This window comes from Anopheles moucheti, chromosome 3 (genome assembly GCF_943734755.1).
Source record: "Anopheles moucheti chromosome 3, idAnoMoucSN_F20_07, whole genome shotgun sequence".
Classification (NCBI taxonomy): Eukaryota; Metazoa; Arthropoda; class Insecta; order Diptera; family Culicidae; genus Anopheles; species Anopheles moucheti.
Genome location: NC_069141.1, coordinates 90276490 through 90302830, shown reverse-complemented (window position 1 = coordinate 90302830; position 26341 = coordinate 90276490). Strand labels below are relative to the sequence as shown.

The window sequence follows — 26341 nt, the reverse complement described above, 5'->3', positions numbered from 1 at the left end:
TCCTTTCGGTGCTGAGTTTTTAAGGTTTCGTCCACTTTAACTGAAGAAGTTCTTTTACTTTAAGTCTGGAGCTAGTTTGAATTGTTATGCCATCACAGGAATAGGAATTTTCGAGAGACTACGGTACGAATATCCAATCGTGTTCGAATATCCTGCCTAAACCGATTACTACCGGGTTCGAACTCAATATGATAATGATGATAGTACCATTGTTCTCATACATGAACGTTAAGGTCATTGCAAATTTCCTCTTTTTATAAATTATATATCAAAATCTGTATTCGTTACGCATAACCTCCGCCGCTCAACAAACATCGGAATCTGTGAAACATTTAAGAAGCAGGTCCCAGGATGAGGCAGGTATCGACTCACCTTCACCTTTGCTGATCTTACGCAATTCCAGCAACACACGATGCGACTCGAGCAGTGATGCGCTCTTTTCCGGCAGTATGCGACTTATCACACGTACCCAGTTCCCTCGAACGGCATCATAAAGTGGCAGCAGAACGCTTGCCATCAGCACTACATCTTCTTTCACTGCAAAGCGCAACAGATGCGCTAGCGATAAACACAATTGCTCCTGTAGCGAATCCCTTCGCTTGTACTCGTTGTAGTCAACCAAATTATCCGACTGTTCGAGAGCTTGCAGAAGAGCGAGCCAAATCTGCTGGTAAAACTCGCCATAGTGCTCCCGCCTGCCAAGGATCGACAAAGCCTGGGCCGCATTAATGCGTACCTTAAAGTTGGGCGAATTAACAACAGTTTCGCATAGGGCAGGAAAGACTCGACGCTCCCAGGTTCCAGCCACCGCACCAGATACGAAGAATGTTTCATTTTTCATCATATTCCCCAGCGCGTAACATGCGTTCCATTTCACCTTCACGTTGACAGTGCTCGAAGCGGTAACGTTCTGTATTAGCCGTTCAATGGCGTCTTGGTAAAGAGGGCTCCACGCAGGATGCTCAAGTTGTGCCGGGCGTAGAAGGTGCAGGACATTACCGATCGTACGTACCGCATTGCTGCGCACCTTATCATTGTCCTTAGCCGAATCGAGCGCCACCAGAAGGGTGCGTCGTAGCAGTTCGTCACTTATCATCAAATATCCCTGCTCAAGCGCTGATTCCTGTTGTGGTGGCGGTTGGTGATTCAGCTGCAGATGATGCTGTTGATTTAGGATGAGCGCATCGGTAGCATTACCAAGCGACCAGCTAGTTTTAATTCGAGCCGTAAGATTGGGATCTAACATTATCCTTAAAATCGATTCGATCGTATTTTCCACGTAGCATACGTCATCGCGCAATGACGGAAATAGGATGTACACCGAAAGGGTTCGAGCTGCCGCCGATGAAACAGCACTATCGTCATCGAAGGTACAGCCAGTTAGCAGAGAAATCAGTGCCAGCTGACGATCTCTCTAAATGTTAACATCATTATATCATTGTTAAAAACTAGTGCGGACTTTCAAAAAACTTACCGGGAACTTTTCGTACACGTGCACACCAATATTGCCCAGGGCATCGCAGCACACAGAGCGTAATGTAGCAACCAAACGCACATCTTGTATCTGCTCCGTGACAGTTGGGATGATGCTGCTCCAGAAGTGAAGTGCCACGTTAAGCTGCTCAGGATCAATTTTATCTATTTAAAGAAACTCATATGAGCTCGGAGAACGACGCGCTACAATTGAACGATTGCTTACCTTGTAAGAGCAGCTGCGTGTGTATGGCATGTCCGAGCAGATCCAACAAACGGCCGGCATACAGCTTTATCTCTGACAGTGTATCACCGAAAGCGTTAATCAAAGCCTGCGCTACCAGCGGGAGATGGTCGGCAAGCAGCGAATAGTGGCACGTCATAGCACACAATACCTGCAGACATTCCATACGAACCGGCATTACCGTGCTAGCAACGCCGTTTACTCCTAGATTTTCTAACGTAACCTGAACTAACCAAGACATGCTGTTTTCTCCGGCATTATCGTAATCATTAGACGAATCGAGCGATATGCCGTCCTGTCTATTTTCACGTTTGGAGTTCCCATCTTCTTCCGGTTCCGAATCTACCGCTTCCTCTTCCTCATTTTCCTCCTGGTTTAGTTCAAGATCAAATCTAGAGGCGAACAAAATTTCATTATCAAACTGCGTTTTATCAACAGAATAGAAAAAGAGAAGACTTACGCCTTTGAAACTGGTTTGCTGCGTACTACATTACCGGTAGGCGTCTGTGCTAGCTTCTTTATCCCGACCAGCCCGGCTATTTCTTCCGTCAGGTCTGGCACGGAAATTAAAAAGCCCAGCACCATCAACGCTGCCACCTTTATAGTTGCGTCCCGGTGCCGTACTAAAGGACGCACGATTCTTACGAATCGGCTCGCAATTCCTGCCCGAAGTCGATGAAACGCTGTAGCCTGTATGAACACCGTTAATCCTTTAAGCAACTGCGTCAACACAGTAAGGTCACTTTCGAGAGTGAGAGCTTGCGTGAGCATGGCGTACATTTCGATGACCATGTTGCCCAGCGTGACAGAAAACGGCGTGAACGATACGAGCGTTTTCTTGCTACTTTCGGCCTGTATAAGGAATGGTTTAGATTTGTAGAGCAGAAACGATGTGGCCTGGATGGCTGCTATGCGACATTTAGGAGAAGGATCGCGAAGCACACAGTTCAACAAGGATATCGTGGCTGGGGTGCGAGTTTCATCGGGAAAGAGAGCATGCCAGTAGCCAAACATGATGCGTTTCTCGACGTGCTGTGCTAGCGTTCCTATCAGCACCAACGCGGTTTGCCGTAGTTTGGCCGTGCGGTGCCGTTCGATTTGTGCTCGGGACGAGGACGCTTCACTTTCAGAATAATCCGAATCGCTCGTTTGATAACAACCGGCCATTGGTGGTTGACTCTTGGAGGACCCTGTAGCAAAAGAAGGAAATTTTCTCATCATATCAGCTCCCGCATCGATCTGCACAATTTTACTCACATTCCAAAACAATGCTTGCCTCTGAGTACGGCTGACGGTTAATATCTCCATCACTAGCTTTTTTCTGCTCTCGATTTCCAATTCCACTGTTTCTCGACGTCCCTTTCTTGCTTTTAGGATGGGTCCGGGTTTTACGCGTTTTTGCTGTCTTCCCACCTTTGCTAATGGGTATGTGCTGAGGTTCCGGTATACCCTGCTGTGAGACGGGAACACGCTGCGGTAGTATTTTGCCCACGTCCGGAATGCCGTACATAATAAAAGCCTTGGCCGTACCTACTAGACGACCAAGCTGACTGTGCGTCCACTCGTTTGGCTCCTCTATCGTGACAATAATCCGAAGACAATTTATTGCGGATGTTGCCAGGCTGTAGTAGGCAAGCTCGGTGAATGTTTCGGGGCGCGTTTTGAACATTAAATCTAGCACTGCATTGCCCACTGTTGTTAGGTACGGCTCGAGTACTTCTACACCAAGCGGTTCGCAGCAAACCAAGATCGACTCGAGGCACAGTACGGCTGCTAAGTAAAGCTCACTAGAACTACATTGATCAAGGAGAGCAGAGGAAACGGCTCTTGATTCCACTCTCCGATAGTCCGGATCAGCAAGCACATTGATTAGAATTCCATTGGTTGATATGAAAACATCAAGAAGCTGAAATCGATATACAACTTTACTATGGAATTGTATTATTTTTTTTGCGAAACTGCTTACCGGTGTAATGTCGCTGCACCGACAAAAGAGGAGTTGCAATGTGCCCAGCACATCACAGGCCAACTGATAGAACCGTCGTTCAAGGCACTTTCTGAGCCACACAATCAATGCGAGAGATACCGGTTCCGGTAGTACAATCTTCTGCCGACCGACGAGTGATTTTATGAGATAGCATGCCTTCACTACTAGCGTGTCCTCGTGTGCTGGAATATTGACGAACGATTCAATCAGCCGAATCGGGGATCGTACGTCACTAATCCTTGCGCCGCGATAATTTAACCCGTTCAGTTCGTTTAGCAATGTGTTGATTTCATTCCGATAATCTGCAATCTGACTGCCACAGTTCAAGAAAAGGAACTTGGTCGAAAGCTGAAGAAATTCCTGTTCCAGATCCATATGGTGAAAGTGTTTGGTGGCAGCGCTTTTTGTGATTTGTTTTGATGTGCGCTTTCTTGGCCTACGATGATTCATTAACCCTTGTGTTTGGGGGCTGAAGATCACAGTTTAGTACAGCATGTGTGTTTTAGTACTTTTTTATTACAAGAAGGACAAGATGGCAAATTCAAACCCGTTGTTATACCAAACAATACAATTTTATTATTGTTAATCTACAAAAAACTGCTACCTCTTTAATCGATTCATCTTCTCTTCGATGGACCACCCATTTCATCTAATTGCTGCTTGAGTTCCTTCAGGTCCCGATCTGGAACGTACCGTGATTCCTCCTGCTCCCCCGTATGCTCTGATACCTTCAACGTGACACCTTCCGGAAGGGCAGCCTGCAGTGTGCGCAACAGCAGTGGATATAATGGAGCCTGGACATTTTCCACCTGCACCGTACGCTCGTACATGGTCAGTTTGTACTCGCTGTCAATAACGCTAGAGTTGGGTTTAAACTTTTGCACGTTCAGCTTTTGTGGAGGCTGTGCGTAACCGTCGGCTATCTCCAGATCCATCGAATCAGCCACATTGTGGATGAATTTTTGGTAGCTTTCGAGCAAAGGATAATCGTAGCCTTTGATGGACAGGTTCAGCGTCTCGTAAAGTGGATATTTCGGTTTGAGCAACTGAAAGAAATCGAATGGATATTAATTCATTTGGTTGCTGTACTAAACGGTACTTTAGAACAAGGATTTGTTTGACGTTTCTTGATGTGTCATCCATGTTCCGCGTAGCGTTGCGTCCAATGAGTTTGAATGCAAACAAAATAAACTGTCGAAAACCCGAATCCGTGCCAAGGCTTGGCGTTTGTGTTTCGTCTGAAATCTGTAGGATTCCACAGCAATGACGCGCCGCAAAGGAGTACCGAAGGCACTGTCAACCACACATAGTAAAAACGAAACCAGAAATACACGCAGTCGATCCGGGATAGAACAACTAGACTCAGAACCGTCGTCCTCTTCAGATCGAAGCCGTCGCAGCAGAAGTACGGAGTCCACGGACGGAAGTGCTCGTGGATCATACCGTAGATCGCTATCGGCTGAAACACCGCGTTCAGCCACTCAAACCGGCACAAGAACGACAAGAGGTCCACGCATAGCCCCGTATCTTAAAGAAATGCTTTATCTGCAACAAACGTACAACTTGCTCATCCCAAAGGCAGCTTTCGGTAGAGTGGTAAGGGAAGTGTTTAACAACAAGTATCGGATCTCACTATTGGCTCTTACCGCATTGCACGAAGCAACCGAAATGTACCTAGTAGCACTGTTTACTGATGCCTACTTGTGCTGTATGCATCGAAATAAGGTCACTTTAAAAAAAGAAGACATGCAGCTGGTTCTCTCTATAAGGAAAGGATTAAACTGATTACCTCAAGATAGTCGGGCTCATATATGCGGTTCATGCTTCCTGCAGAATGGGTAAATGGACGTCCGAAGCGGAAAGCTACCATTCCTCGGGTGAAGATCTCGGGCTAAAAGTGGACAAACGAATGAAATAAATAGAAACCCACATTTTGTCGAACTACACTACACTTACCAGTCGGCTAGCCATGGCAATCGATTGAAGTAAGAAATATATTATTGAACTTTTAATAAAGGGTTGTTTTTAAAGAGTTTTTTCTGCTCTTGAACAAGAACAAGCAATGTTTTCTGTATGATTCTCTGTTGTTATTTTACGAACTGTCAAACGATTGCTTGCAACATGCGCCGTTATGTAATAAATAAACCAAAACAAACGAGTTATCCAAAGAACATGCAAAACAACAGCTTCGAGTGTACGTACAAAATAGGTGAATAAAAGCGGCCGCGAACATGCGATCCACTCTGCATCGGTGCCGTTCGTGCCTTTCAGGGTTAGGCTTAATGCACAACCGTTACTATGCATCCAATAGTAGACAAAGTGTTCTTCGGCAGGATGTGTCCCGTTTGCCGGTTCACCAGTTTCCTGTAGCTAAAGCGAATGACAACCGTGTCTATGTGTGGGGTTTCGCTGCAACGGGCGCTCTTGGGATGCAGACCTCCGTGAAGAAACAGGCACAAGTATTCACCGACTTCGTGCAGCATCCAAGCAGGCTAAGCTTCGCCGAAGGACATACAGTGTCGGACGTTGCGACTGGGTACGGATTCACGGTGTATGTGGTCAATACGATAAAGGCAACGGAACTGTGGGGTACTGGTATAAACACCGATGGACAGTTAGGGTTTCAGAAAGCACCCGGCCCGCATAAGAAACCACTGGAGTTACTCATCTATCCGGCACCAATTGATTTAAGCACAGCGCAAATCCAACAAGGCCAGCGGATAATACAGGTGGCCGCTGGACGAGCACACGTGCTTGGTCTTACTGAGGATGGTGCAGTTTTTGCATTTGGGAATAACGCTTACGGGCAGTGTGGTCGAAAAATCGTTCCCGACGAGGATTACTTTCGCAATCCTGTGGTTACTACTATTCAGCTCGAAGAACCAGTGCGAGCAATCGAATGTGGACAAGATCACAGTTTACTGCTCACGGAATCGGGTCGTGTGTTTTCTTGCGGTTGGAGCGATGATGGACAGGCTGGACAGGGCCGCTATGGATTGATCGATACACTCGGTCCCGCGGAAGGAGACGTGAAAGGAGAACAGATTGTGAAGGTTTCCAGCAGCTGTGATACGATACTGGCCATCAATGGTAAGCATATCGACCTCGAACTGCAGGGCAGTCAACGCATCATGGTTTCACTCATTGTCCTACAGAGAAAGGAGAGTTATTCGGGTGGGGCAACTCAGAATACGGCCAACTTGGGGATGTAGCTCAGGATAATCCACAAATCAACATTCCACGACAACTCTCCTTCACAAAAGAATATGGCAAGATTATTGACATCGCAGCTGGTGGCTCATATTGCCTTATTTTAAATGGTAATTACATAACAAAAGCTTTCAGGCCAGGCCACACCGGTAACAACATTGTGCTTTTTGCTTTCAGAACACGGAGATGTATTTTCGTGGGGGTACGGTATTCTTGGCTTCGGTCCGGAAGTGCAGCATCGACCAACTCCTACCCGAATTCCACCAGCACTGTTTGGCAGGAACGAATTCAACCCCAATGCAAAGGTGATTTCGATCGCGTCTGGCATAACACACTGTGCGGCAATCAATGATCTGCATGATCTGTATATGTGGGGCCACAATCGATACGCCTGCCTAGGTCTAGGGCATAAGAACGATCAATTCTTCCCACTGAAGGTAGCACTTAATGCGCGCGTACAGAAAGTGACTTGTGGTGTGGATCATACCGTAACACTTTGTAAGGCGTTTGTTTGAACAAATAGCTAACTAATTTCGAATTATTGTTTCTGTCAATATATATACGAGACTTATAAATGTGAACAGCTCGGTTTTATTACATTTTTAGCTTTAAAGTGCCACCAAATGTTAGTCTATGAATGGTCTAAGTCTGTTGAGCGACCTATTATTAGTATTTGGGCTTCTTTCCAAACTTCTTGCCATGTGTCAAACGCATCACTAGATCGAGTGCCCATTTCGGCCGATCCTTCGGTACCATGTGACCCGCGTTTCGTACCAACACTTCCACCAGATTGCCCGCTTCCTTCGCGTACCCGGCAATCTCACCATCCACACGCCAGATGTGTCGTGGCGCCTTCTTGTAATCATCTGATCCGGGAAAGCTAAGCTTAGTCACGTAGTTCATCGTCAGCGGGTACGCCACAATAATGTCGAGCTGACCATTGTAAATGACCACACGGTACGCGTGCAGCAGCTCGTTCAGGTACGGCACAACCGACTGCATTACATCGAGCATCAGATGATCCTCGACCTTGTTCTCACCGTCCAGGTCGTGGAACGAGTTGTTACCCACATGTATGGCGCGACGTGTTTCCGGCAGTTGCAAAAACTTTCCCATATACTCATCCGCAGGGTCTGGTACCGTTTGCAGGTAGTTGAAGTACGTGGTGAAGCCGGACGCATTTTTGAACAGTGATCCGCTCGGATACTGATCCCCATTGATCAACTCATCGAAAACGTCAAAGGCGCACTTGAAGTCCTTCTTTGTGATGCAATCACGGCCCTTTGCTTCGTACTGGTGGAATTGATCACGCGTAGTGCCATCAATCAACCCCAGCTGGTAAAGGTAGTCCCCGTAGACGAGCTGATGGTACGGATCGCACAATCCATTTCCGATTGCGATTCCCTGCAGGTTAAGCTTTACCTTTGCAGCGCCATTGTTCCGGTGGATTGTGTGCGCCACGGCCGGGACGTACTTTCCGCCGTAAGACTCACCGGTCACAAAGAAGGGCTGTTCTTGCAAGTCGGGAAACAGGGTGAAAAACTGCTGCAGGGCGTTGTACAGATTTGCACCGACGTGTGTCTCGTTCGTCGAGTAGCCTTCTTCCTTATCGGTAAAGCTGAACCCCGTTCCGACAGGGTTATCGATGTAGATGAGATGGTGGTTCAGGTGCCAGCTGTATTTGCGCGGTGCCAGCTTCAAGTCGTTGCGCACAGCGAATGGTCCATTTTCTGTGAACAATCCATAAAGGGACGATGCACCAGGACCGCCCTGAAGCCACAGAACCACCGGTGATTCGTGGCTTAGCTTGGCCGCAAAGTACCAGAAGAAGAGATTCGAGTTGGTTGTTTCATCCACCGTGAAATATCCCGAGTAGCTTTCGATGTCTGCTGGAATGGCGGAATGATTGACACGAGCCGCGTTCCGGCCTGCTTCGATCGATTTGTTCGCAATGAACGGCGTTAAGAAGAGCGGTTCTCCTACATCGTCGTTCGGTGCGAGTGGCACAGCCTGGAATCTTGGGTATGGATTGATGAACGATCGCTTCGCTTCGATCAAAGTAGTGTCCCATAACCCCAGCAGCAACAGGGCACACGAAACAAACAACATGGCGCTGGCTGTAATGAACGCGTCGTAACAATTTAATTCGTCGACAAATAGCAAGCCACTGCTGCTACTCCTTCAACGCACAAAGAACACTGATCCGCACTGACCAATATGCTTACACCGCAACCAAGCAATCAATCTATGGCGGCTGCTATGGAACTACGTATATAACGAGGAAGAAGAGAATTGATGATGATGATGATGATGATGATGATTGAGGGTTGTTGAAGTACAATGCATGCGTACGATGTGTCAATGATCGTAGAAAGAGAACAGTGATGACAATGCTTGTTGTAAAGCGTGAAAGGGAATTGCAATAAACGATATTATTATTTATTACAGGGAATCCGTCTAAAAACATACTATTATACCACCTTTAAGTACGTACCTTTGCCTAACTAACGTTACTCTGAATATGAGTAATATTAAAAAACTATAACTAAAATTGTATGAGCTGTTGCTGAATATTTTTAAATAATGAGCAGTTTCCTCCATGTACATAACCCCTTGTAAATACCTATTCGAAGTTCCGTGTGACTATTTGTTCAATATGCACATGAAAGCAAAAATAGCCGGCGAGCAAGCAGTACAATTCAACGGCGATATCTTGCGGTTGTAAACAAAACGTGCTGCAAAATAAAGCCATCCGGCAACACCACTACTCACACACACACCACGTGGAGAGATGGGTGTAATAAACCCCCTCCTCCCACTATCGACCCTACATAACTCAACCAAATACTTATTTGCAAAAAAACGTATGTGTGTGTGTTTTTGTTCTATTACATCTCATACGTGTGTGTCAGTGTACGTGAAGAGTAGGGGATGATGTCTAATAAACTCACCCCAAACAAACTCAACAAAAAACATGCGCGCGCCCGCGAAACAGCAGAAAGGGCGTGAGTGTGTGTGTCGAGGGTAGTACATTTTTTGACAGTGTAATCCACCACTTCGCAACCTGACGAAATGATTCACCCGGTGTTAGATCCATCTATCCAGTTCGATATTTCGAACGGGGCACATCGTTCAGTGTGGAAGAGAAGTGTTGCTGCCGTACCGTCGATTGACGCAATCATGGAACGGTGGTGGTAGCGTGTGATTCTGCCGTTTCCTTTCCCACCCAACATCGTGCGTTAAGGGTGGATTCTTTTACTGCGGTGGACCGGTTTGTGTACTTCAGAGACAATTGTGTACTTGCGCCCCATAATTAGCTGCGAGTAGCGAGAGTGAGAGAAAGAACAAAAAATGCTTCCGAAGTAACGCAAACGGAAGGAATTTCCCCGCAGTAACAGAGCATTACAGCAATCCATCATTAGTGTGCCTTAAATCAAACCAACGCTTACTATAGTCAATCAGTGTACATACCTGAATCGAACACAGTTGGAGTTTTGGAGCGGGGAATCGACCGGAGTTGGAAGTTCTGGAACGGTTCTTCACACGTTAGTCACATCCGGGCTTCAACATGACTACCTCAAGCTGGGACAAGTTTGTGCTGCTGCTATGGAAGAATTGGATCATACAGAAGCGCCACTATGCGCAGACGGTTTTCGAAGTGACCATTCCGGTGTTAGCCTGTTCGCTGCTCATACTCGTCCGGGGTCTCGTAACGCCAACCGTGTATACCGAACCGACGACCTTCGGCAGCTTAAATGTTCAAAGTTTGGCCATGATACGGTACGCGAAAAAACAGTGAGAGTCTCAGGTCGTTTGATTTTGATGTTCTCTTTTTCTTTTTCTAGCGAGATGGTAACGAACCACCCGATCAATTTGAAAATTGCTTACTCACCTCGCAATGATGTGCTCGAACGCATCGTTGGCCGAGCGGCAAGAATGCTCGGCACCGATGTCCTTCATCAGGGCTACAACGATAGCGAAAGCATGTACAAGGATCTCGTCACGCATAACTACTTAGCGGGATTAGAATTTCCCGAGGAGTTCAAGGTAACGATCGTGGGCCTAGTTCCGGACGAGGTGTGCCTCTGGCGTGTAGTAACCAAAACTCTCCCATGTTCCAGAACGTTACAATCATTCCGGACAGAGTTGATGTAGCCGTTCGGTTTCCGAGCGAGATGCGCACGACAACCCTGCCTGGGGCACAGTTTTGGGCGAACTGGCGCACGTTCCTGATATTTCCACAGTTTCAAGTGTACGGTGCGCGGAACATCAACGTCAGCGATGGTGGCTATCCAGCGAATTACTACGCGGAAGGATTTGCCTCCGTCCAAAATGCGATCAGCCGTGCGGTGCTGGAGATGCGTAGCGATCGTAACAATTCACTGCCCCATGTGCTCCTTAGGGTATTGATCGTTTATCCCCACACGATTGTCTTGGCAGAATGCACTGAATTTCTTCTCTCTCGTCTCACCCACAGCGTTTCCCTTATCCGGCCTTTTATGATGATCCGCTGCTGCGTGGTTTAGAAAACCTGTTCCCCTCCATCATCATGGTTGCCTTCTTCTACTCTTGCATCAACACGGTGAAGTTCATCACGCTGGAGAAGGAAAAACAGTTGAAGGAATCGATGAAAGTGATGGGACTGGATGGATGGATACACTGGGTGGCCTGGTTTGTGCGTACCCTGACGCTGCTAACCGTGTCCATCACGCTCGTCACCGTGTTGCTGAGCTGTAGTCTTACCACCAACACGAAGGTGGCTATATTCCAGTTCTCCAATCGCTTCCTGATCTGGCTGTTTCTGTTCGTCTACAGCATCACGACAATCATGCTGTGCTTTATGATCAGCACCTTCTTCTCCAAAGGTGAGTCCCAGGTCCGGCCAGACATCGGAAAACTTTGCACAATTAAAGTTCTGTTATTTTCATCCATAGCGAACATTGCCTCCGGTATTGCTGGAATTGTGTGGTTCTATTCACTCACGCCGTTTCAGCTAACGTTTGGTAACTACGATCGGATGACTCTCGGGGCCAAGCTTGGGTCGAGTTTGTGGAGCAACACGGCTATGGGATATGGTGTGATGCTTTTCATGAAACACGAAGGCACATCGATCGGTTTGCAATGGGACAACCTCTTGACGCCCGTGACCGTTGATGACAGCCTCACGATGGCACATATATTCGCCATGCTGTTAGTTGACGCCGCACTCTATCTCGCCGTAGCATTGTACGTAGAACAGATCGCTCCAGGACAGTTTGGTGTGCCTCGAAGGTGGAATTTTATCCTCACCACCAGCTTCTGGATGCAAGAAGTATTTCCACGAAAGCATACTCGCGACAGTTCAGGTACGACATCTGTGGAAAACGGTTTAGAAAGCGAAAGATTAAAATCAACCGGCAGATATCAAGCGAATGCAGAGGAAGAACCGACCGATAAACAGATCGGCATAAGTATGGTAGGATTGACGAAGATATACGATGGGAAATCAACTTCCCGTGCCGCTGTTAGTGGACTTACGGTAAACTTTTATCGCGATCAAATCACCGTTCTGCTGGGTCACAACGGTGCAGGCAAAACGACCACCATGGGTATGCTGACGGGGATGTACCCTCCAACATCGGGATACGCTACGATCGAGGGACACAGGATCGGCGGTACCGCTGTGAATCGATTCCGCAACACGCTCGGTTTCTGTCCACAGCACAACGTGCTTTTCAACGAGCTTACCGTCGCAGAACACATTCGATTCTTCGCCAGACTCAAAGGCATCCGGCAGGAGGAATACATCGAGACGGAAATCGATAAATATGTACGAGCGCTAGGGCTCGAATCCAAGCGTAACGAGCAATCCCACACCCTTTCCGGTGGTATGAAGCGGAAACTGTCGCTCGCTGTCGCACTGTGCGGTGGTTCGCGTGTTGTATTCTGTGACGAACCAACGTCCGGAATGGATCCGGGCGCGCGCCGCACGGTGTGGGACTTACTGCAGCAGGAGAAGCGCGATCGTACGATCGTCCTGTCGACACACTTCATGGACGAAGCGGATGTGCTCGGGGACCGGATCGCTGTGATGTGCGATGGAGAACTTCGAGCGGTTGGCACACCGTTTTTCTTGAAGAAACGCTTCGGTGCCGGATATCGATTGGTTTGTGTAAAGCGCGCCGACTGTCAGCCAGAAGTGCTTACGAAGCTACTGCGTCGGTACGTACCGGATGCGGCGATAGAGTCTGATATAGGGACGGAGTTGAGCTTACGACTTCACGAACAGTATCGTGCGATGTTTCAACCCGCGCTGGAAGAACTGGAACAAAACACCGAACGATGCGGCATCTCCAGCTACGGCATTGCGTTGTCCACACTGGAGGAAGTTTTCATGAGGTTGGGCAGTGATGAAGGTAACACTGGTGACCTTCAGCACACCGGTAATGGAACGGATAAGAATTATCTAACAAACGGCGGCACTCATCATCCTGTGCCACCGCCAATAACCATCACGGAAACTTTCGAGCTACAAACAGCCACAGAGCTTCTTTGCAGTCAGATCCGTGCCATGTTCTGCAAGAAGTATCTCAGCTTTATCCGCTCGTGGAAGATATCCTCACTTCAGATACTACTGCCAATGATGTTTGTCCTGCTAGTTATTGCAATTGTTCGATTCTTTCCCAACAATGTTGTTCTGCCACCGTTGGAAATTACACTCGCGAGCTACGATCGTACGAGCACCGTCCTGTCGACAAGCGATCGAAATGTCTCGATCGTAACCGCGTATGCCGAAACGATCAAGCAGTCTTCGGGTACTGGACTGAGACATTCACTCACTGTGACGGAGCAGAATTTCACTGAATTTATACTGCAAAAGTCAAGGGAAAACATACGAGCGGTGGATAATATGTACATGATAGGAGCGTCCCTAGATGTGGTACACCGTAACTTCACTGCCTGGTTCAACAACAAAGCGTACCATACGGCACCACTTTCGCTTAGCGTACTCTACAATGCACTTGCACGGACCATCTGCACCAACTGTAGCATCACCGTGACGAACAAACCGCTCCCGTACAGCAGTCACGTTCGGTTCCTGCGTACACAGTCCGGAAGTAATCTAGGCTTCCAGCTTGCCTTCAACACCGGCTTCGCAATGGCCTTCGTTGGTGCCCTCTACATCCTGTACTATGTCCGTGAACGATCGTCCGGTTCGAAACTTTTGCAGTTCGTGAGCGGAGTGAACGCGATCACGTTTTGGGGAGTTTCCTTTCTCTGGGATTTTGCCGTGTACTGTGTAGCGATGGCTTTGTACATCGGCACATTAGCTGTCTTCGGCGAGGAAGGTTGGTCCACACCGGAGGAACTTGGCCGCGTGGTGATTGTGTTCATTTGTTTCGGACTGGCGGTCATTCCGTTCACGTATCTTGGTGCATACTGTTTCGATGTACCATCGACCGGATTTATTAAGATGCTGATCTTCAACATCTTCACCGGGACGGTCATGTTTACGGCGGTTTTCCTGCTCAAGGTGAAGGACTTTGATCTGCGCCACGTGGCAGAAACGATGGAGTGGATTTACATGGTGTTCCCACTGTTTGCGCTCAGCCACAGCTTGAACAATATCAACGTGATGGAAACGACGAGACAAATCTGCGATGCTTACTGCGATGCGATGCCTTTTTGCACCGCCCAGTTGGCCTGCAAATTTAACGAGCTGTGCTGCGGTAAGTGGAGAAGTCAACGCATCAGTTGGATGTTATCAGTTTTAACTTGATTGCGATCTGTTTTTTGCCATCCCGTTACAGATGTGGAAATATTTTCATTCAATCCACGAGGAATCAATCGAAATCTGACTTACCTGATTGGTGTTTCAGTACTTTCGTTTGTGGTTCTGCTACTTAAAGAGTATCGCGTTCTCGCCGAGCTGCATATCAGCGCATGTATACCGGATCGGTTGCGTTCCAACAGATATCGTCAGGCGGCGGTCAAAACCGAAGAAATGGAATCCATTGCGATCAGTGAGGATACGGACGTTGCTGACGAACGCACCAGAGTCGATCGATTCTACGAAGAGCGGGAACATCAATCACTTACGGGGCAGGCGTTGTTAATGTTGCGCGATCTAACCAAACGTTACGGCAGCGTTCAACCACCGGCAGTCGATCGAATTACATTTGCTGCCGGAGGACGTGAATGTTTCGGGCTGCTGGGCGTTAACGGTGCCGGTAAAACGTCCACCTTCCGGATGCTAACCGGCGATCGACGCATTACCGCCGGTGACGCATGGGTCGTTGGATACAGTCTACGCACGCAACTTCCTGCCGTTTATCGGAAGATCGGATACTGTCCCCAGTTTGATGCTCTGCTCGAAGATCTGACCGGTCGGGAAACGTTGCGTATCTTTGCCCGATTGCGTGGCATTCCGGATCCATCGATCGATTCGATCGCAGAAAGGCTGGCAGTGGAACTACACTTTGCTGCTCATCTGGACAAACGCGTCGAAGCGTACAGTGGTGGAACGCGAAGGAAACTAAGCACCGCTCTGGCTCTGCTCGGCGATCCGGTTGTGGCGTATCTGGACGAACCAACCACGGGCATGGATCCGGGTGCGAAGCGTCACTTCTGGAACGTGATGTGTCGGATACGGTCAGAGGGCAGAACCGCGCTAGTGCTCACATCGCACAGTATGGAGGAGTGCGAAGCACTCTGCACCCGCCTTGCCATCATGGTGAATGGAGAATTCCGGTGTATAGGGTCGGCTCAGCATCTGAAAAATAAATTCTCCCACGGCTACTTTCTTACCATGAAGCTGAAACGCACCGGAGATGGATCGCGCACGGAAGCCGAACGACACAAGCAAGCGATCAAGTCGTTTATGCAGCAAACCTTTTCAGTCAGCACTACTACTGGTGGTGGTGGTACTGGAGCCATCCTCAAGGAAGAGTATCACAATTACCTCACCTACCATATCCGGGACACTGGACATCGTTGGTCGGAGATGTTTGGTTTACTGGAAGCGGCACGTGAACAGCTGCAACTCGAAGATTACGCCCTTGGGCAAACATCCCTCGAGCAAGTGTTCCTCTCACTTACCGCTACTCAGCGCACCTGCAACGAAGCATAGTTCAATTTCCACAACACCCCTAGTCCTTTGCTGCTTTCTCAATTACTTCTATTACTCTGACAAAGCTCCGGGTGTGGCAAATAGATTAGTATACGTAGCGGAATCTCTACCAAATGACAATATGTAGCAACGGAACGAATTAGAATGCCTTCTCAACACCACGCTAGTCTAATTTTCTTTTCTTTCCGCAACCCCCGCACGTGATTGAGCTCGAATCGATAGATTTGTAAGGTGGGTGGTAGACCGAATGTGATCACGACTTAATTACCGAGTAGTATTTTCGCTTCAGGAAGCAGATACAAATAAAGTTGGTTGTTTGATGAAAAATTAAACTGCTGTGTTCATATTCTTGTATTTAATGATGCTGTTCGAGTGCTGTCCACTGGTGGGCATCGTGTACGGCATCTTTCTAGGATTCACAATACTCTGTACATGTCTCATTGCACACCTTATGACGAGTAATAATTAAATTCCCTTTTCGAGAAGTAGTGTTTAAGCAAAAATACAACTTACAGCATAGCGCGCAGCTTACGATGAACTCACCCTATTCAAGTGAGTGCATTGTCTCACAAATTAGCAGTTCGCTACAGTAAACCGCCGATCGACGCGCTGTTGCTATGGATGGTAAAGATCTGTTTAGAATTCTAAAGGTAGTGCAATGCATAATATCGCATAATGCACTGTTGGGTGTGCTGTATCACTTAAGAACGTTACTCTAAAATTGGCCTTCCATTATACAAACACGGAAATGAGCGTTTAAAATACTATCAGCTGATTCAACCGTGTTTTATACCCTTTTCAAGAAATCACTGTTACTTCACTATGTATAGCTTAAGTTTTTAAATTCACACTCTCACGTCTTAATAGCATTACAAGTCAACAACTCGGTAAGGATATAGCCAATCGGATAAGTATAAAAAAATCATTCACTAATTCAATGCACAGTATAGAAAAATCCTATCAACACTAAAACAACAAATAAAAGTAAAATCGTGTAAGAAAATTGCTTCTAAAATAAATCTAAAATAAAATTTTACCAGCGTGTAGAAACCCCGGCTATCGAAACTTTCTAAAGGTTCATGTGCACATTTGAGACATGGACCATAGCGCATTGTACATTCTCTCCAGAAGCACAATCCATTCTCCCTTCTTACTGCTAATAATTGTGCTGCTGTTCTGCTGTGAAAGTCGGAACAAACGGGTTAATGCAAACGAAGGGAGAAATTAAAACAAATAAAAAAAGAAAACAAAAACGAAAGAAACTATCAGCACCGTCTGCTTATTAGTTGTTGCCGGCGCTGGCACTGTTCAGTTTGGCTTGCTTCTTGTTTTCTCGCTCTCGGCGGCGTAGCTTCTTGCGTCTCCGATCGATACTCGCCAACTCGGCCTTGATCGCGTTGTACGTTTTGCGCAACTCTTGTATCTTTTTCCTTATAATCCCTATCCGGTGGTTACTGTTTAGGGATGGATCTGCGGAAAAGAACGTGAAATAGACGAGAATTGTAATCGCATACTCAAGATGAGAACATCCGTCTGCAGTTGTACCTAAATTGACCAGGAAATTGTACTGACAGGGACGGCCGGTTTTACTTCCAACAAAGATTAACGAGGACGATCGGTGGAATGCCGCTAAATTATCTGAGTTGTCCTCACTGTCTGTTGCTGTTGACGAAAGAGGAGAAAAATATGATAAAGAACAGTTTTCTTTTACAATCGCTGCGTTCGACATACCATTGCTTGTATTAAGACCTCGTTGATTACGGCCATAGCTAGTATTAGAACCATTATTTCCAAAGCCATAGCCACCCAGGCTGGTATTACCCGTGCGGCGACGTTTGAGCGTTGGCTCTTCGCTCGGCTTACGTTGACGACGCTTTTTCATCGGCGATAACGATTCTTGATCATGTGCTAAAGAAAAAAGACGTTTGTCAGTACAATCAAGCGAGTTTAATTGTGGCAAAAACAAAGACTTACTTTCGTCCTGACTAACCGAATCCCTTGGAGAGCTATTCGGAGTATCGGCGGTGGATTCTCCTCCACCGGAAGTTACTTTGCTTCTTAATGACTGCTGCTGCTGTTGAAGATTAGAAGCGTACGATCCCACTCCACCGGTCTGTCCACTTTGACTGGTACTACTGATCGTCGTATTACCACCGATCGTTATCGTTACCACCGGCGGTTCTAGATCCATCGGTACGGGTTTCAGATCGGTCGCGGTTTGAATGTTTTGTGGTGGTAGGAAAGAAGAAGATGACGATGATGAAGGCGGCGCCAGCGGTGTCTCAGCATACACCTTACGTCCGACTGTGGATGGCTGCAGTCGATCCTGATCTTTCGGTGCTGGAGACCCTGGAATCGTTTCCTCGCAGAGCAGTAACGACAGGGATTCATTGTTCGGCGCCTGAGCTTGTGGTGCCTGTGATTGAAGATAGTGCAGGGATTGTGAAGGCGAATCCTCTGCGTTGAGCGATACCGTGGAAGATCCTAACGATTCGTTCGACCCCGTCGAAGTTATGACGGATGCTGTCGCAGTAACAACACTAGTGTCATATTGTTTCTGCGCTGGGAAGGACACGTCTTTACGACCTTCACCATCAACGCTGACGCGTTGTTGTAGCGGTGGCTGTTGTTCATGGACCTTGTGCATCAAATACTCTTCAGAACTCATACCGCGGCTGGCCGTGTTCATCTGTATGATTGCCTCGAGAAGACTTTGCTTTGCGCCACCTATTGGTTTCTTTTCCGACGATGCTGGTGATGCGCCGGAGAATGATTTCGTAGTATCTTCTTTCACATGCGACGAAGCTAGCGTATTGTCCGTTGGTCCAGTCTGGTCCTGCTTTAGGATGAGTTTTTCTTTGCCTGCTACCGCTGCAACAGCTGCGGCCGACGCAGCTGAAGCCATCTCGAGCGTAATGGAAGATGTAGCAGATCGTGGTTTTTCTTCAAACAGCTCTTTCTTGGCCGAGATCACTGAAGCGACCGGTTTGCTCTCATAATGGACGATCACTGCAGCCGTACTACTGGGCACTGCAGAGGAGCTCGTTAAAACCGTTTGCGAATGTACCATCGCATTACCTGTGACAGGTTCACCACTGCCTTGCGATTCCGCATCCTCAATGATCAGACGATGTTCCGAATCGTTACTGTCCGTAGATTCGTCGTCGTGAATAAACCGTGGATCGGGATCCAGCTTTCGTAGCGATTCTGTTAGATCGTTACTTCGGGACGTGGGAATTTGCTCAAAGGCCTGAATCTTCTGAGCCCCACCAGTGTTGGAAGATGATAACCCCTGCGATTGATTGGTCGCAGCTTTCGATTCACTACTGATCGGAGATGGCTTTGTCGCGGAGTTGTGAGAATCTTCCGGTTCCATCTTCATGCCTTCGTGCGCCTTTCCTGACTGTGGTGTTTCATTTCCACCCAATGATCCCGGTTTTGGTAGATGATTTACAGCCATCATGGGTGATGCGTAGGACGAAACCACGGTTGCGACAGTATTACCACCGCTGCTAATGGATTCCGATTTTATCGTTGGATGCACTGTGGAACCGAATGACATTGGTGTACCACTTTCCATTGCCGGTGAGGATAACAAACCACTGTTTATAATCGATTTCGGCGTGTTAGGTAGCGAGTGGTGATGCATCGAACTTGGCATGTACTTTGGGAAGTCCGGTTTTTCTGTTTTTATCGTTTGCAGTTGTTGCTGTTGCTGCTGCTGCTGCTGTTCACTTAAAGCCTTCAGCACCTTGTCCGCAATCGACGGTGGTTTTTTCACAGTCGGAGCGTCAAATTCAAAGTTCATATCGTTAAAATATTTTTTGCAATTCTCCAACGTTGGTTCCTCTTTCTGGCACTCGTCACCTGCCTTTGCTAGCAGCACGGAAGTAGATGGGCCTTTACCGTGTGGATAAAGCACCGAAGAGATTGATCGTTCGCTTACACCACCACTGCCAATCGAGGAAGCTGAAATAACAGGCGTGAATATTCCAGGTGTTGTCGTTGCTGGCAATGGTGGAGGAGTAGGTTTTGTTTCGATATCTTCCTGTGATTTAAACATTTCTTCCTTACTGCCCAGGGGACCAGGAGTAACCAAATTGAAGCTCGGAGATTTCCGTAGCACATCAAACGTTGAGTCACTCTTTTCAGGTGTTTGTACAAAAGCGGTCGTTAATGCTACTTGAGAAGAGGTAGTAACTACAGCTGATGTCGTCTTAGGGATAGACTTTTCTTTTGGGGCATCCGCAGAAGAAACTGTCGAGCGAAGTGTCTCCGTAGCCACTGTTCCCGATTCAGTCTCCGTCTGCTGCTTTTGTTCCTTCTCTTCTTTCTCTTTAGGCTCACGGCGTAAAATACCCGATCCTTTTGGAGATTTATTTTCCACTACCATCGGTTCAGCTTTAACCGGCGAGGGCTTTTTCGCGCGCTTCAAAGCCCCACTATAGTTGCCCGTTCCGAAATTGGAAGTGTCCAAAGGATCCACTGGAACGGCCGTTGACTTCCGTTGTAATGGCTTTTTCCTTTTCTCATCCCCAAACTGACCTCCCAAAGAGGATGATCCTGTGGAGGAGGTGAGCGAAAGTGAGCTAACTACCTCGGCAGGTGGAACATCGGATACGAGCTTACGAGGACCTGTTCCGCTTCCGGTTGTACCACTAGCAGCGCCCATTGCTCCCAATGGTCCAGCCCCTGTATCTGCCGGGTCGTCATACTCATCCTCAAATTCGTACACGTCCGAAATCTTTTCTTCCATCCGGTTAGCGGTCGATTCAAACAGTGACTTTATGGACAGGGCTTCCTTGCTGAGAAGCTTATTTTGTGCCGGTGTTAGCGTCGACGAGGAGAAGTGTTTTTTCTCCCCTAGCAAACCGGAATTGCCATGTTTTAAAGAAGTTGCCGGAGTTGCTGCGGAAAGAGCGGATTGAGCTGATAAAGAGCTTGCCGGCGATGAAAATGCGGAGGTTCCTTCTCGTCCAAGGGTAAACTTCCTTTCCATTACGCTCGCTCCCGTTCCCGGTCCCAAATGTTGTACAGTCGATTGCTTTTTTTCCGCACGTAGCGAATTGAAACCACCTCCATGTGGAGAGGAGCTGGTCGTTTGGGACAGATTGTTCGCTGGACCGACGGGAGAGATCGTCGATGGATTTCCCTTACCATCATCCGGCGAGGCTGTGCCAGATGATGTTATCGACTGTATTGCGGAAGGCGAAGATTTCGGGGATTTTATTGCTCGAGCATTAGATCCGGCAGCGATGATTACTCCCAGTGATGGCGCAGGGGAGTCTTCTTTAGAATTTCCAGCTGTAGCCGATGGAGACGACCCAAAGCTAGCTTTTACAGGTGTCGTTAAAGAACTGGTATTTGTGCGGCCACTAGTTGCAGATGGCGACGTCATGCTAGAAGCAACAATAGTGGATTTATCCTCCGTTACTCCTGTTTTCGAGCGTGCCGAAAGCGAAGGAGATACTACTGCTGCCTGAGCCGCAATCGGGGGATTATTTTTCGAAGGCAATTCCAGCACAGAATCTTTCGATGCTGGTACAGCAAGTTGCGGTTTCAACTCGTTTTCTGTGCTCGCATCACGTACCGTACAGAAAGCCATCTTTTCCGAGTTGGCAATGATAGTTGCTGCCGTACCGTATGTTTTAATCGGAGGTTTTCCTGTCGATGCTGGTGCTGTGGCTGTCTTCTCAACACCTGACCCTCCATCGATCACGTCTTTCTTAATGCTTGCCGCTGTACCCTTTTCAAGGGATGCCTTTGCATCTGCTGCTTTGTTAGCTACCGTTATTAAAGGTTCGGTGGATGATGAATCCTCGCACTCCACACTCGGTGGAGGCGAGGCCAAAATCTTGGGACTCATAACTAATCCCGCTGCCAGTGGTGTTTCGGCCGTGTCTGAATCGACCATCGTTGTAATGGGTGAGCTGGAGAATGCCTTATTGGAGGACTGCGACGAATCTTCTTCGCTAAGGGTTTCCGATTCAGATGACTTTTCCGGTTCGTCGTCCTCCTCGGTCACGGTAGATTCTTCCTCTTTCACTGCCGCCGAGGCAGTCAGCTCCTTCTTGATCGTGGCCAGTGGTGTGTTGGAACTCGAAAGTGATTCCTTCACCTCGGTGGAACTACTTCTTGTGTGCACATTTGGTTCTTGCTTCGGTATAAGATGTTTCGGCACATCCGTCGCAGAGGACGCGGATGCGGGTCCTTCTCCTGCACCGGCAGTCGTGGTTGTAGTCGTTGTTGTGTCCGATGCTGGCGATCCAGATGATTTCAGTTCCTTGAAGCCCTTCAATTCGGAACGTATCTAAAATGAATGATCGACAGGGTGGATGTGGAGGATCATATGGAACGATTAATAAACGGGTTGAACATATAAGAAAAGAAGTTGAAAACGAAAGCAGTACCCAAAATGTGATGATGATGCGACGTGAAGCGCAAACCCGAACCCGAAAACGACATAAAAGAGAGGGAATAGGATATAGAAAAAAGAAAGAGAAAGAGAGGATTGACCCCCGGTTAGTAAAGATCTGGATCGAGCTGTTAAATGCAGCGCAGTATGGTAGGAAATTACTTGATTGAGATCATAGTCACGACCACCACCAACACCACCACCACCCTTGGATGCTCCGTTGGAAAACTCGTCCGATATGGCCGCAGCGTCGGACGACGAACCGGCCTCGGCTGTTGTACTTACTTTCGTGCTCGTTGATGAGATGGAAATCGACGAGTTGGAAGAGGTGGTCGACGAGGTGCTGTTGGTGGTGCACTTTTTCAGCATCGGTTCATCCGAATCGGTGTCGCTGGTATTATCTGGATCGGTCGGCACAGACAGTGAAGACGAAATGTCCGTATTGTTGGACGTTCGTCTACCAGCCGCGGCGGCCGAAGCCGAAAGGGATGATCCCGTAGCCGCAGACGATCCACCGCGGGTGAGCGGTCTCCGGTTGGATGGAGTGGCCGGTGATTTATTCCGCCCAACGTTGGGAGTCGTCGAACGAGGTGTAGAATTTCCTCCCGGACCGCTGCTCTGTTCACCTTTAGAATTACCACGGTTGCGTTTAGCAACTTTTGGCGTTTTATCTCCCGCTGTGACGGTAGATCCGGCAGGGCCCTTACTTGTCGATCCTCCACTCCCCGTGGGGGTGTTAGAGGAAGATTTTCCCTTCTTGGTTTTACTGTTGGTTAAATTCTCCGCAATACGTTCCTTGCGAACCCATTCATCGTACCTGGGAATGAAAAATGTTTGTATTACAACGGCCGATTCTGCAGTCCGAATATGATTGTCCTACCTCGTGTTCCAACCGGTATAATGTACCAGATAGATGGGATTTCCTTCCTGTTTTGCTATCTCGATCACCTTCGCTTCATATGTCACCTTCTGCTCGTCATAGTACACTTTGAGCTTATCACCCACCTCGATTGGGAAGTCGGGAACGGTAGATCCAACTGAAACTGCACTTGCCGGGCTAATGGTTCTTCCACTGCCACCATGACCACCTGCTGTTCCCGGTCCAGACCCATTTCCTCCAGCACCCCCACCTCCACTTCCCGGTGGACCACCACCACCACCACCACCACCACCTCCACCACCACCACCACCACCACCAGCGCCACCGCCACCGCCACTGCCTTCTTCCTTTCTACTGATGGTGGATTGTTTCTCCTGCTTAATGCTTCGCTCTGTTCCACTCGCACTGCTAACACCGCTTCCGGTTGTGTTTTCACGGTCATCCTTTTTCGAGTCTACCGAATCGGCATCCTTCCTCTTACGTCCCCGCTTCTCGACCACTGGTTCAACGGATTTTGCTTTCGCAGCGAGCTTTTCTTTCTTCACTGCTGAGGCCGGTCCACTATCTTCCTTTTTGCCACCACCCGACGATCCGCTGCTTTCACCGCCACCCTTTCCAGCTATTTTCTCCTTCTCCCGTTCTTTCTCCTTTTCCTCGAACTTATCTACCAACGCCTTCACCTTCCCCCCACCAACTTTCCGCTTGGTACTGCTCGGTCTCAATACGGCACTTTCCGCAGCGCTCGATTCGCTCGTATTGCCCGATTCTTCTACTGCTGAGTTAGACGCTTCCGTGATTGTAGCCGTGGAACTATTTGCCTTTGCTGACGCGTCTGCTGCAGCGACCGATGCTGCCTTCTCTTTTGCCGTTAGGAGCTTTTCCTTTTCGGCCAACTTGGGCGACTGAACCGAGCTGGCACGTACAAGACTCCGACCCTTTGAACGACTCGTCTTCGGATGCGGTACCATCGTACATCCGAGTTTGCGGTTGAACTCTTCAAACGAGAACAGAAACTTTTTGTACGCCTGCTTCACCAGGTTGGTGATACTGGCTGTAGCAGGGGAGAAGCCCAACCGTAGCGCGATCTGCTTCCACTGGTTCTGGGTCGTAACTCGATTGTAACCATGTAGCTTTTGAACGGCGCGAAACAAACGGTACAGGTCCACGTCCCGATTCGTGATCGATGGCGCTTTGTTCAGTGGTGTTCCTCGATCGTCCATAAACTTGTACAGCTGCGCCACAAAATGATCTTTTTCCTCGGTAGGTTCATCGTCGGAACTATCCGTCTCGAGCTCCTGGTCCGAATCGCTGCAGCTACCTGACGTGCCGAACAGTGCTTCCCTGTCCCAGTGCGGTGGAAGTACATCATTATCCATGTACTCGATTGCTGCCGAAACGGCGGCTGCTTCGGACCTGTTCACACTGTCACGCGTAAACTCGGTCGCTTCCTTTTTCGGCACGGTGTAGTACCGACCGTCCTTGAACGAGCGCACCAAGTACTCGTCCTTCACACGGATGCGCACCGTGTCCTGAGCGGTCGGAGCAACCACAAGCCCAGGGAACCAGTTTTCTTTCGGATTTTTCTTCTTATTATCGCTCGTTTCCACGCAGACCACTTTGCCGATGTTTTCCTCCTTATCGCTGGCGTTCGAACGGGAATGTGTGGTCGGTTCGTCTTCCTCGTCGGAGCTTTCATCCGGCAAGAGGTGCCGTGATCTAGAGAGAAAAAAAGAAACGCATTATTGCTTGGTTATTTAAATAAAAACCTACTGTCTACCACAAACCTCAATGCCCAAACCATATTTTATACTAGAGAACAGAGACACTCTATAACTGAATCCTAGTGATAACTCGACAACGGTGTACAGAAGACTGAAGCCAAGATATGTGATCGACACGATCGTGATGAAAGAAAATAGTGCGTAAGCAAAAATGGGCACAACGGCATTTTGTTCCGGAAGACGGTTTCATATACCAAAAGCAGAAAAAACAATCACTTCCACTCCAACCCACCGAGACAGACATACACATCCGAGAGGGTTATCGGAGATTTGTGTTCATTTCTCTACCAATCGTACACCACTCCCTCTAGTTTATGCAAGGCGCTATTCGTAAACGTAAACACAGCTTTTGTGCACGATAGCTTCTTTTCTGGCCCGATTCTCAATTAAGCGTTTTTTAACGATAGTGCTTACCTGCGACCCCTGCGTCCTCCTATAACAGGATTCCCAAAGTGCTCCGGATGTGTCAGCGGAAGCTGATCAAGTGTTTCGCTCTCGTTGAAGTGCCGACCACTCTTCAGGCACAGCGCGCTACGTCGAAGCGTCGTTATGTCGCCGTCATCGAACACCACCGTGTACTGTGAACAGTCCTGGATTTTGGTGAGCGTCGCCTCGACGTACTCCTTGCGCTCCGGATGCTTGACCTCGACCGTCGCACCCACCCGAAGTGCCCCCTTGATCTGATCATCGGAGACGACACCAGACCCGAGGCCCTGCTGTTTGTACGCGACCTTGCATTTGATGTTGCGCACGACCTTGCGTACCTTGGCCTCGCAGAATGCCCCCTTGTATTTGGCGCTAACCTCCGTTCCTACAGTCAAATAAGGGGGATCGTCTACTTGCTGTGTTTGGAGAACAAACAAACGAAAACAATGTATGCCCGAACGGATGCAAATAGCTTTCCATTCCTTCCACTTTCCACCCAGCTCCCTTACCTGCATTTTCTGGAGGAAATAGCGCTCAAAACTCAAATTATCGCTGACAATCGCCACTTTTACGCGTTCACTGATAAGCTGGGTAGGTGCATATTATTGTTCCTCTCCTCTTCCTGTGCTATTGATTCCTTAAGAACCACAGCAATAATGATGTTGTCGAGCTGTTGGCGTGCCCTTTTCCCCGGACAGTGTCTACCTTGTAGGTAGTGTTGTGGACGCGCAATTTGTTTTCCTTTTGCCGAATTCTTTTGCGAGGTTTTGGGAGTTTTATCACTTACACCCTCCTACCGATCTCTCTCATTTTGCT

The 26341-nt window shown here is 48.2% G+C and overlaps 6 protein-coding genes across 8 annotated transcripts; 2 read left to right on the top strand and 4 right to left on the bottom strand.

The window, feature by feature from the left end:
• Positions 1-17: 17 nt before the first annotated feature.
• LOC128305967 (HEAT repeat-containing protein 6) lies at positions 18-4154 on the bottom strand. The gene is made up of 6 exons (XM_053043619.1): positions 3684-4154; positions 2975-3623; positions 2178-2907; positions 1700-2109; positions 1475-1638; positions 18-1414 (listed from the first exon to the last, which is right to left on the bottom strand). The coding sequence occupies exons 1-6, from the start codon at positions 4152-4154 to the stop codon at positions 305-307; spliced, it is 3534 nt and encodes a 1177-aa protein (XP_052899579.1). The 3' UTR covers positions 18-304.
• A 100-nt stretch (positions 4155-4254) lies between these two features.
• LOC128303882 (probable 28S ribosomal protein S10, mitochondrial) lies at positions 4255-6012 on the bottom strand. Its single transcript, XM_053040965.1, has 3 exons — positions 5661-6012; positions 5494-5595; positions 4255-4750 (listed from the first exon to the last, which is right to left on the bottom strand). Exons 1-3 carry the CDS (start codon positions 5673-5675, stop codon positions 4322-4324), a joined length of 546 nt encoding a protein of 181 aa, XP_052896925.1. The 5' UTR covers positions 5676-6012; the 3' UTR covers positions 4255-4321.
• Positions 5498-7495, top strand: LOC128303881 (RCC1-like G exchanging factor-like protein). 3 transcript variants are annotated; one of them, XM_053040963.1, is made up of 4 exons: positions 5498-5898; positions 6016-6794; positions 6860-7024; positions 7092-7495. In XM_053040963.1, the coding sequence occupies exons 2-4, from the start codon at positions 6134-6136 to the stop codon at positions 7427-7429; spliced, it is 1164 nt and encodes a 387-aa protein (XP_052896923.1). In that variant the 5' UTR covers positions 5498-5898; positions 6016-6133; the 3' UTR covers positions 7430-7495. The 3 variants fall into 3 exon arrangements, with proteins under 3 accessions (XP_052896923.1, XP_052896922.1, XP_052896924.1); XM_053040964.1 differs by having other exon boundaries at positions 5890-5976; positions 6038-6794; XM_053040962.1 differs by having other exon boundaries at positions 5498-6794.
• Positions 7344-9402, bottom strand: LOC128303880 (venom serine carboxypeptidase). The gene has a single exon (XM_053040961.1). It carries the CDS (start codon positions 9021-9023, stop codon positions 7581-7583), a length of 1443 nt encoding a protein of 480 aa, XP_052896921.1. The 5' UTR covers positions 9024-9402; the 3' UTR covers positions 7344-7580.
• Positions 9403-10482: 1080 nt separating this feature from the next.
• LOC128303879 (phospholipid-transporting ATPase ABCA3-like) lies at positions 10483-16344 on the top strand. The gene is made up of 6 exons (XM_053040960.1): positions 10483-10694; positions 10760-10961; positions 11036-11317; positions 11392-11779; positions 11849-14623; positions 14705-16344. The coding sequence occupies exons 1-6, from the start codon at positions 10483-10485 to the stop codon at positions 16021-16023; spliced, it is 5178 nt and encodes a 1725-aa protein (XP_052896920.1). The 3' UTR covers positions 16024-16344.
• Positions 16345-17201: 857 nt separating this feature from the next.
• Positions 17202-26143, bottom strand: LOC128303878 (mucin-19). Its single transcript, XM_053040959.1, has 8 exons — positions 26035-26143; positions 25514-25941; positions 23319-25034; positions 22601-23255; positions 17998-22333; positions 17755-17931; positions 17569-17685; positions 17202-17493 (listed from the first exon to the last, which is right to left on the bottom strand). The coding sequence occupies exons 1-8, from the start codon at positions 26038-26040 to the stop codon at positions 17306-17308; spliced, it is 7623 nt and encodes a 2540-aa protein (XP_052896919.1). The 5' UTR covers positions 26041-26143; the 3' UTR covers positions 17202-17305.
• Between the last annotated feature and the right edge of the window lie 198 nt (positions 26144-26341).